We start from the raw sequence: 11,224 nt of genomic DNA on the forward strand, positions 1-11,224 counted from the left end.
ATATTTTAACATTAACATAATGCATATCTAGTCTGACCCCAATTTCAGATTTCTCATGCTGGTTTTACATGATAAAACAACTCAAGCATTTCTGATGTAAAAATTAAATCAAAATTAACTTCTTGATAGGAAATGAATGAAATGAGTTAAATTAGAGACTTAAATCAAAAGGATTTGGCGAACAATTAAATGCACTTCCTTTCCACCCCCTCCCCCTCTCCTTTTTTTTTCACCCCTTTGGTCCGAGCAAGGTTTTAATCCACCACATCCTTGGAGAAAACCCCTAAGAGGAAAAATCTGAATGCATCTTACCAGTTGAGTTGGTAGTCATTTGCAGTTATTTTGAGTATTTTTTATTTTCTTGCAATCTTATAAAAACAGGTTTAAAAATAATATTACAATCATTTTCTCGATATAAAATTAAAATAAAACATGTAATATGATAATTTTTTTTTCTTTTCCTACCAAACCCCCTCGCTAGTCCTCCCACCCACCTCGACCCCCTTATTATATAACCACTCATTTCATGATGCACCAAACCCCTAAAGATACCCTTGGATCACAAGCTATTTACGAAAATGGCACTCTCAAGCACCAATTCTCTCCTACCCACCAAATCCTTCCAAATTCAATCTCTCCCACCACCACTAAAATCTCTTCCGACCACCACCGCCGCCACCTCCTCCACCAGAGTCATCCAGCCAATCTTTGCCGTCCATTCGCCGGACCCATCAAAAACCCCAATTGACAAGTCGTCGTCATCAAAACCTTCATCCCCTGCCACCGCCGCCACCTCCACCACCACCACCACTCCAAAAGTCACCTCCACGACAAAAAGCCCAGTTCCTAACAAATGGAGCATAGACAGCTGGAGAACCAAAAAGGCACTTCAACTTCCCGAATACCCAGATCAAACAGAGCTCGATTCGGTGCTCCAAACCCTCGATTCATTCCCACCTATTGTGTTCGCCGGCGAAGCACGCCACCTGGAGGAACGGCTCGGAGAGGCTGCCATGGGAAATGCGTTTCTTCTCCAGGGTGGTGACTGTGCTGAGAGTTTCAAAGAGTTTAATGCCAACAATATTCGTGATACTTTCCGAGTAATTCTTCAAATGGGTGCTGTGTTGATGTTCGGAGGTCAAATGCCTGTCATTAAGGTCAATTCTTTATTCATTACTCGCATGTTTTTTATGATTTCAAGCTAACCCTTTTCAATTTTCTGGGTAATTCATTCAATCTGGACTCAATTTGAATCCAATTTTATATAAAGTAAGCAATCTGAATTAAAATTTGAGAAAAAGATTATAAAGCTGAAACCTTTATGTATACTCATAAATGTTTCTCACTTTCTTGTGCTATTAAAATTATGATCTTTCTCCTTAATTTCAAAATGATTATATGAATCTCTGAAAGCCAACAAATATAACATCTATGTTGTATAATATAATATAATATAACTTTTTATCCAACAACCAAACATCTAAAATATCTCAATTCTCTAAATAATACAGAGTTGAAAACGGGTGTGGATCATAATCTATTATTTACTAATATCTTAGTATAAAATTCAGCTAAGAAGTTGATGCTATTGATTTAGGTAAAAAAAAATTGAAGGGTAAATTAGATAATTACACGAACAGATTGAAGATCGTGTTTGTGTCTGAGTTCGAAATTTTGAATTAATTTTGGGTTCTTATCAAATTTGATGAAAACAGGTAGGAAGAATGGCTGGTCAATTTGCGAAACCCAGATCAGATAATTTTGAGGAGAAAGATGGAGTGAAGCTACCAAGTTACAGAGGAGATAATGTAAATGGCGACGCCTTTGACTTAAAGTCAAGAACACCAGACCCTCAAAGATTGATCAGAGCATATTGTCAATCAGCAGCCACTCTTAATCTTTTGAGGGCTTTTGCCACCGGAGGGTATGCTGCTATGCAAAGGGTTACTCAATGGAATCTTGATTTCACAGAGCAAAGCGAACAGGGTGATAGGTATGTTTTTTCGTTTTATTTGTGATCCATGATCTTTAATCATCACAAGTTTTGAAATTTATGATGGGTATAATAGTCTTTTTAAGATCTTTTATAAAAATCTTGGAGTCATGTTTCGTGATTCTTGATTTTTGTTAGAGCTGGCAATGGGTCAGGTGGGGTTCGGGAGATTTTCAACCCAACCCACCTTGGTTGACCCATTTAATATTCAATGTTTAAATAAATAAAAAAAACTTAGACTTTAGTTAAATTAGCTATAAAACAAACCCAAAAAATCGTACGAAGTTAAAAAGAAACAAAACTACAACTTACTTCTCCACATAACATTCTTAAAAACGTTACGTTTTTGTTTTTGTACTTTTTTAATTTATAAGATTAAATAAAAATAAAAATAAAGTTAAATCTTAACGGGTGGGGATCACGTTATAAATTTCAATCCCAACCCAACCATTTTAATTGAACGGGTTGAAAATCTCAACAAAACCTACTAACTCTGGGTCAGGTCGATTTTTGTCGACTCTAATTATTGTATAATTTAGATACATTTAGTGATGAGAATTTTATGTGACGATTTTAATTAGGTACCTTGAGCTAGCTAGCCGAGTTGATGAGGCACTCGGGTTCATGTCAGCTGTTGGGCTTACACCCGATCACCCAATCATGACAACTACCGATTTTTGGACATCACACGAGTGCTTACACTTGCCTTATGAACAATCACTCACAAGACTAGATTCAACTTCAAGTTTATACTATGATTGTTCGGCCCATTTCTTATGGGCCGGGGAGCGGACTCGTCAGCTCGATGGTGCACACGTTGAGTTCCTAAGAGGAATCGCAAATCCACTTGGAATTAAGGTATATTTATGATCTTTCTTACACCCTTTTGATGAAAAAAACGTGAAAAGGAGCTAAAATTACGATTTTGTCCTTGTAGGTGAGTGACAAGATGGATCCGAATGAGTTGGTGAAGCTTATTGACATCTTGAACCCTCAAAACAAGCCCGGGAGGATTACAATTATAACAAGAATGGGGGCGGAGAATATGAGGGTCAAACTTCCACATCTTATTAGGGCGGTTAGAAGGGCCGGACAAATTGTGACATGGGTTAGTGATCCCATGCATGGCAACACCATTAAGGCTCCATCGGGACTTAAAACTCGTCCTTTTGATGCTATTAGGGTAAGCTACTTATCTCATTTGCCCTTATTATCAACTTTATAAAAAACGAAAAAAGCTTAAAACTATACGAGTCGTTTGTTTGAAGTCTAATGATATGTTGTTGTAATAGGCGGAAGTAAGAGCATTCTTTGATGTGCACGAGCAAGAAGGAAGCCATCCGGGAGGTGTTCATCTTGAAATGACGGGTCAAAATGTGACCGAATGTATTGGTGGTTCAAGAACCGTGACATTTGATGACCTCAGCTCACGTTACCACACCCATTGTGACCCACGGCTCAATGCGTCTCAATCATTGGAGCTTGCTTTCATCATAGCCGAGCGACTTAGAAAGAGAAGAATGGGTGTTCAACAATCTTTGTCGCTTTGAGAGTTTATTAATGGCTTGTGGTTTGGTTGTGTTATGAAAGTTGTGGCTTGTTTTTAGTTTAAGAGAAGTATGGTTTTGTAATGTATGTGTATACTTGAAGAAAGTAATGACTTTGAGAGTGGAAATGAGGAAGTGAAATAAGAAGTTATGTATGCATTCATACACAATTTATGCCAATGTTATATAGTAATGGACCAATATATTATATAATGGTATGCAATGAAAGTCGTAATTATTTGTTCTATAGTGACAAAATAAGATAATGTTTTTTATTTTATGATTTTGTAGGACTAAATTAATAGGTACAAATATTTGTTTGTTATAACAAAATTAATTTTTGAAGGTAAATTTGACATTAGTAACTATTTTTAACGATAGCTTGACGGAAACTCTTTCAAATCTAAAATTTGAAGCTTCAAAGTATGTGTAAATTTAAAAGTAGAATAAATAAGATAGTTGTTCTAACATAAATACAAATTATTTTTAATTTTAGGCACCTTTTTAACCGAATTATTAAAATGTAACAATTACATGAAGTAATTACTTTGAAAATGTGTTTGAATTTGTAAAGATGGTTTATTTTTTGTAAAACATGAAAAACATGCGAGAATAATTTTATGTCGATGAATCTTGTCATACCTATAGATCAATCATTTGAGGCTAACGCTTTAAGTATTTCTCTTCTTTTTCAATTCCATGTGTGATGTTATTTTTTTTGTCGTTCGCTGTTTTTTTTCTTGTTATTTTCTTATTTTTATTGTTTTAAATTCTTTTTTATTTTTTTATTTTAATCTTATTATTATTATTATTATTATTATTATTATTATTATTATTATTATTATAAATTCGATAACCGTATAAAATTCAGACGACATTTTAAAATTCGGACGACATTATAAATTTGGACGACATAATAAAATTCGAACGACTATATAAAATGGAACAAAAGCAAAGTTTGTCTTTATTTATCACAAATATTAATTGGTTCGATATTACATTTGTGTGGTGCGTTATTCGGATTGAAAACATTTAGTCGAGCCATTGTATACTCATGCTACCGAATGTTCTGATCTGTATGTACAGAGAAGTCTGAATATTAGGCATTAGATATGCTCCTTGTAAATCAACCATTGCATGTTAGCGTAACATTATTATTATTTATTGTATTTCATATCTTGTATATATCTCGGCCCAGTTAGAGTTAGATTGGCCTGAGTCCATGTACTTTTGTATATATTCTTATTCATTAACGAGAGATCAGATATGTGGAGTATACACCAATTACATGGTATCAGAGCATACATTCCTTATCCTTTGTTTCCTAAACCCTAGCCGTCTTTTTCTTTACCTTCGACTAATCTGATCTCTCATCTCTTAAATCTCTTGTTCTTTTCATTATGTCGATTCCCATTGCTTCTGATAAACTCTCCTCCACCATAAATATATTGCCAACCCCATATGGGCTTTCTTTTCAGCCAAACTCTAATGGACCAAAACAGCAAAAGACCCAAAATTCAGCAACCCAACAACATCATTTTTTTTACTCCATCGCACTCCAATGGTCAATTTACCCCACAACAGGTTTTTAATGCCTCCCATCAGACTCATCATCAAAACGATGAGCCCACCACACTTCCACAAATGTTCAACACTATGACTTTGAATGATCCGGGGCAAGCCGAATGGTATATAGATATCGGAGCCACTTCTCACCTTCATTCCAACACATGATTTTCTCACTCATCAAATTCTCATGAGATGCGATAGCACCGGAGACCTTTATTCAGTCACCAATCAGACTCCTCAAGCTTTTGCCACCATCGGCCCTTCCCTTTGGCATCAACGCCTTGGTCACCCGGGTCATCATGTTTTCAAGCAATTAGTTTCTAGTCGTTTTATTAATTGTTCTTCAAATAAAGACAATTCTTTATGTCACGCTTGTCAAATGGGAAAACATGTTAAATTGCCTTTTAACCAAAATGGTATTCTCATGCGTTCCTCGTGTCCTTATACATCCCAACAAAATGGTAAATCCGAACGCATGCTTAGAACCATCAACAATGTCATTCGCACTCTTCTCTTTCACGCTTGTCCTCCTCCCACATTTTGGGTTGAAACACTTCATATGGCTGATCATCTTCTCAACATCCTTCCTACGACCACTCTTAATAATGAGATACCATATCACAAACTATATCATAAATACCCCACTTACTCTCACTTACGTGTCTTCGGGTGTCTATGTTTTCCTCACATCGATGCCCCGCAGAAATTATCCCCTCGTTCCACTCCTTGCATCTTTCTCGGCTACCTTAACAATCATAAAGGTTATCGATGCCTAAACTTTGACACCAATAAAATAATTATCTCTAGACATGCTGTGTTTGATAAGACTATCTTTCCTTTTGGATCTATAACACCCAACGTGGCTCCTTCCTACTCTTTCCTCGAACATGTTGACATGTACACTCCTTTATCTTCTCTAACAAACTCCACACACCATGTGACATCCCCATTTTCACAGCCAAAAAAATACCGATTATGTTTATGTTTTATAAAAATCAGAGTACTTCTTTTAATCAAAATGTTGCAGAATTTGTTCCCAGAAAAAAATAATAATTACGTTATCAAAGCATTTCCGGATAAATGTATTTTTATTCTGTAACACCCATTTTCCCAGGTATATTGATTTATGTTGTATTTCTTTAATTATGTAAGGTGACTCGACGAGTTGGTGCTTAGACTCGTCGAGTCTGGTTGCGACTGGATGGCGTGGTTAATGAGGGGACTCGACGAGTCAAGGAGAGTGACCCGCCGAGTTAGAGCTGACGAAAGAAACCCTAATTTCTCGGGTTTGGGACCTATTTAAAGGCCCTTATGGCCTTCATTTGCGGCTACCAGTCCATAGAGAGAAACCCTAGAGTGCTTGAGCGTCTTGAGAGAGAAATGAAGCCATTCTTGACCTTTGTGGTGTTGTTTAGCAAGAAGAAGGAGGTCCTAGCCGAGAGGAAGCAAAGGAGATTGCTATCCTATGCATTTGAAGCTAAGATCATCGCATTTGAGGTATTAATTCGGCTCTTCTTCTGTTTTATGAAGAGTATATGGATTTAGGGTTTCTTGTACCCTTTGCTAGGTTGATTTGATGTCCAAATAGTCCCTTTCTGGTGATGAGGCTTTGGATCTGGATCCATAGAGGTCCAGAGAGCCTTACTCATCAAGCTTTATAAAGAACAATGGAGGTTATGACCTTGGGTTAAGGTATTTGGGGCTAAATCATCATATATGGTCATATAGATGTAGAATGTGCATCAAGATAGAGACTTTACGTGATTATTGAACTTGGGAAGGTTAGATTTAGGGATTAGAGGAATAGATCTGGCCTCAGAAGGTTGTTTGAGGCTGTGCATGAAATGAACTCGTCGAGTCCATGAACAGACTCAACGAGTCGGAGCGGGTTGTCCCGTGACTCAGATCAGTGGATGACTCGCCGAGTTAGGTGAGTGACTCGGTGAGTTAGAAAGGATTCAAAGGACTCGAGTTCACGTATGGACTCGACGAGTCTATGCAAGACTCGACGAGTCGGGTCAAAGGTTGACCCTTGACCAGCGCTGACCAGGGTTGACTAGTGTTGACTTAATAGTGTTAGTCAAACTAAGTCAGGAAAGTATTAATCAGAGATGTACTTATGACATAGGAGGACGATAGGTCGGGGAATCGAGCACTAGTGATTATTCGACATCAGCGAGGTGAGTCTTCTCACTATGCCATACCCAATGGGGTAATTATATGTGACCGGAAGGTCTTATGTGTATGATGTTTATGTGATACATGTTATATATATATATATATATATATATATATATATATATATATATATATATATATGATATGTTATGATATGAGTATGATGATATGGACCGGAAGGTCAACAGAGTTATGGGATGGAAATCCCTTGAGACACTTGGATCGGAAGATCCTATAGAGTTATGGCCTGGAAGGACGTATGTGTTATATGTGGTATTTTGGGGAACTCACTAAGCATTTATGCTTACTGTTTGTGTGTTATGTGTTTCAGGTACCAGTGATGATCACGGGAAGGCACCGACATGATCAGTACACACTTGCAAATGATATGTTTTGAGATCTTGGGATATGGATTATGTATTGTGTTTTGTGGAAATATTGGATACATGATTTGGAAATGAAATGTTTTTAAAAAAGAAAAATTATATGAAAAATTGTTTGAAATTTATCGGTGTTACATATTCATTTTAAAACCTTGGGATGCCATCGTCAAAATAGAAACATAAGCATAAACAAAACTTACACTTATTTACACTAGTGATCTACATCTCTTTTAAAACTCTCAGTGTAAAGTAGCTTCGTATCGTCACCTGTGATACAAATAAGCTGGAGTGGGTCAGGTTGGGAAACCTAGTGAGTACATAGGGATTTCAATCCCACAATGTTATATCATATATATATATAATTTAGAACACACAAAATATTCACTTTCCCCCATATATATAATCAACTCTTACCCCACCCTGTCAATCCTCACAACGAGACTATCCATACTCTCAGACCTTAAATTTTACCTCTTACTTAACCCATACTCTCGGATCTAGTTCATGCTCTTGGATTAATAATTGTGCCTATTCCATACTCTCGGATTAGGAACAAGTGTCGATGTGTAAATCCATACTCCCGAATTAATGATGAATAACTATGTCCTATCCATACTCTCGGACTAAGGACATCTAGCTATGTCTTAATCCATACTCCCAGACTAATGACATTTGACTATGTCTAGTCCATACTCTCAGACTAGGGACAATGACTATGTCTAATCCATGCTCCCGGATCAATGGTATATATTAATGTTCTATTCTTGGAGTATAACTCGCTCGTACTCATAAGAAGATACTACCCAATATTCCTCATAATTAATTTAGGTTTACTCTTTATCCCAAATTGTTATATATAATCAGGTATGTTCTTTAACACGTATTTCAAGCAACATCAAATAATTCGCACATAAACATATATTTAATACTTTAATCAATACTTGTATTAAAATCATGTTCATGAAAGGGACTATACACTCACCTGATTAGGTGGTGACTTTGTACTCGGACAGTGCTTCGTTATCTCAAAACAAATTTCCTCGAACAAAACCTAGTATCATTACCACTAGAGTTTAGTCTAATATTCACCGAGACTAATTAATAGTCTTGCTATTATTAATATTATATAAGTGTTAAATAATACTTATATAACCCATAATAATAGCTCAAATACTCCTTATAAGGTCCTAATAACATTACAATATTGAAACATAAGCTATACTAAAGATACAGTAGGCATAGCTCACTTACAACGGGTTTTCTCGAAAACTAGGCTTCGCTGGAGCAGCGTTCCCAAGCTGAAATGAAACATTCCAAAAATACAGGCCAAAAATTTCATTTTTAAATACGTCATTATAAAACCAACAGTGTAATAAAACATCCGTTATATCATGTCATGTCAAAACCCAAGTAGAAATAATCAAACGTGTTATCATAAAATAATATCAGAGTGTAATCCCAAAGATCTCATGTGCGGAAAACCATAGTGTGATGCACTGCGATCAAGCCGGCTCCTTTCCTTTAAACACGAAGTACCTGAAACCAAAACTGAAAACCGTAAGCACGAAGCTTAGTGAGTTCCCCCAACATATCACATACCATACAATCACATAACATACAAATATTGTCAGGCATATCTGGGTGCCCGACCTACCCCTTCGGTCCCCTCGAACGGATACTGACCAGTATATCGGGGAGCTTGCCTCCCCTTCGGTCCTCTCGACCAGATACTGACTAGCATATATGGGTGCTGGTCTCCCCTTCGGTCCTCTCGATTGGATACTGACCAGTATATCTGGGAGCTTGCCTCCCTTTCGGTCCTCTCGACCGAATACTGACTAGCATATCTGGGTGCTGGTCTCCCCTTCGGTCCTCTCGACCGGATACTGGGGACTATTTCACCCCTACCACTACCACATAACACATATATCTCATAAACTATCTAGCATGGCTGGGCATGACCGCCCCTTCGGCCTATCGACCGGTGTTCTGGGGGACTATCTCCCCCTACTGTCACTAGCACATAGCATCATATCATACTAGCACAATAACATATCACAGGTAGTAGCAAACCTAGATGAATATCACAAAGACAAACATCTATCATACAATCCTACTGGTGGGCCGGCATTGTGGCCGTAGACCCACCACGACTGGAAGGTAACTCACCTCACATTGCTGAAGTCTCGAAGACACAATCCCACACTTGCTGAAGTCCAGCAGACTCGACGCCAACTGCTGGCTGACAGATTCCCGAACTGTCGACACCAAAATAACACCCAATTAATAATTGGGTCCCAATACATAACCATAAGTATATTCTTTGGGTAATTACTACATTACCCCTAACTTGGCTTATTCAATCCCAAGGCCCAATCCATAGGCCCAAATTCAATTAGAAATCAAAGCCCAACACATGGCCCAATTTTCCAAATTGGGCCTAGGCCTAAACATGGTCTCATTCTAAGGCCCAACACCATATAATCATTAAGGCCCAAACTATGGCCCATCTATGGCCCAATTTTCCAAATTGGGCCCAAGCCCCTTACATGGGCCTTACCCTAGGCCCATTAAATTATTCTAGTTCATTGGTTTGACTTTGGATGGCCCATTAATTACCCAACCCTCAAGGCCCAAAAGAAAGGCCCAACAATAAACCCAAGTGAAATTAGGGTTTCACATAAAATGATGATTAGGGTTAAGTTTCCTACTTAACCCATTAAGGACTTAATCCATTAAGTCCATTATCTCTTAGATTAATCTTTGCCAAAGTTTATTATTTAATATCTCAAGTTATTAAATAATTCTTGTGTGTGTGCGACCCGATTAATTCTTAAAGTTAGGGTTTCATTGGCATTAGGGTTTTCCAATCCAAATATTAGCCCATTTATCAATTTGTTGGTCTTTTATGTCAATTAGGGCTTTATTGGGCCTATTAAGCCCACTAAAATATTATTAAGCCCATTAGGGTTTTATTGGGTCCATTAGAGTCCATTAAGCTTCATTGGGCCCATTACAGCTCCTTTGAGCCCATTAGGGTTTTAGTCCCTTATCCAAACATTCAAACCAAAACACAACATCAACGAGGCACACCGCCACCCGACACGGCGGCCGGTGGCGGCAGCCACCACCCTACGGTGGTGGTTTGAGATTTCTATTATTCTATTTTTACATTTTACAATGAACTCTCAAACTAAACACACACACTATACTAAATACATACACACCCGCAACCACCCTTGTGGTGGCCGGCGGTGGCACGTGGTGGCGGTGGCTAATCCTCGATTTTCCAGCTATGCATAACACACACACACATACTTCATGCTATATTTCATTGTAAAATACACACCTAGACACCGATGTATGCCCACTGCCACCCACACACGGTGGCCAAAGGTGGCAGAAAACAAATGGCAGCACCCACCATGGTTGGCTGCCATGGTGGCTCACTCTTAAATCTCCGACCAGCCAACAAAACTCACACACAAACACGATGGAACGGTGATTCACACGCCATGATAGCATCCGAACCACACACACCCATATCTCTTGCT

At 38.0% G+C, this 11,224-nt stretch overlaps 1 protein-coding gene across 1 annotated transcript; it reads left to right on the forward strand.

The window, feature by feature from the left end:
* The first annotated feature begins 521 nt into the window (after window positions 1-521).
* LOC145057440 (phospho-2-dehydro-3-deoxyheptonate aldolase 1, chloroplastic-like) lies at window positions 522-3,787 on the forward strand. The gene is made up of 5 exons (XM_079005286.1): window positions 522-1,157; window positions 1,716-1,993; window positions 2,575-2,851; window positions 2,931-3,176; window positions 3,286-3,787. The coding sequence occupies exons 1-5, from the start codon at window positions 579-581 to the stop codon at window positions 3,541-3,543; spliced, it is 1,638 nt and encodes a 545-aa protein (XP_078861412.1). The 5' UTR covers window positions 522-578; the 3' UTR covers window positions 3,544-3,787.
* The last annotated feature ends 7,437 nt before the right edge of the window (window positions 3,788-11,224 follow it).

Source organism: Lactuca serriola, chromosome 6 (genome assembly GCF_051521515.1).
Source record: "Lactuca serriola cultivar US96UC23 chromosome 6, Lser_US96UC23_V15, whole genome shotgun sequence".
In the NCBI taxonomy this organism is placed as follows: domain Eukaryota; kingdom Viridiplantae; phylum Streptophyta; class Magnoliopsida; order Asterales; family Asteraceae; genus Lactuca; species Lactuca serriola.

Coding starts and splice junctions, on each gene's coding strand:
- LOC145057440 (XM_079005286.1), top strand. CDS start 579: ATGGCACTCTCAAGCACCAATTCTCTCCTACCCACCAAATCCTTCCAA. Junction 1,994..2,574: donor CAAAGCGAACAGGGTGATAG/GTATGTTTTTTC, acceptor GATTTTAATTAG/GTACCTTGAGCTAGCTAGCC. Junction 2,852..2,930: donor CAAATCCACTTGGAATTAAG/GTATATTTATGA, acceptor TTGTCCTTGTAG/GTGAGTGACAAGATGGATCC.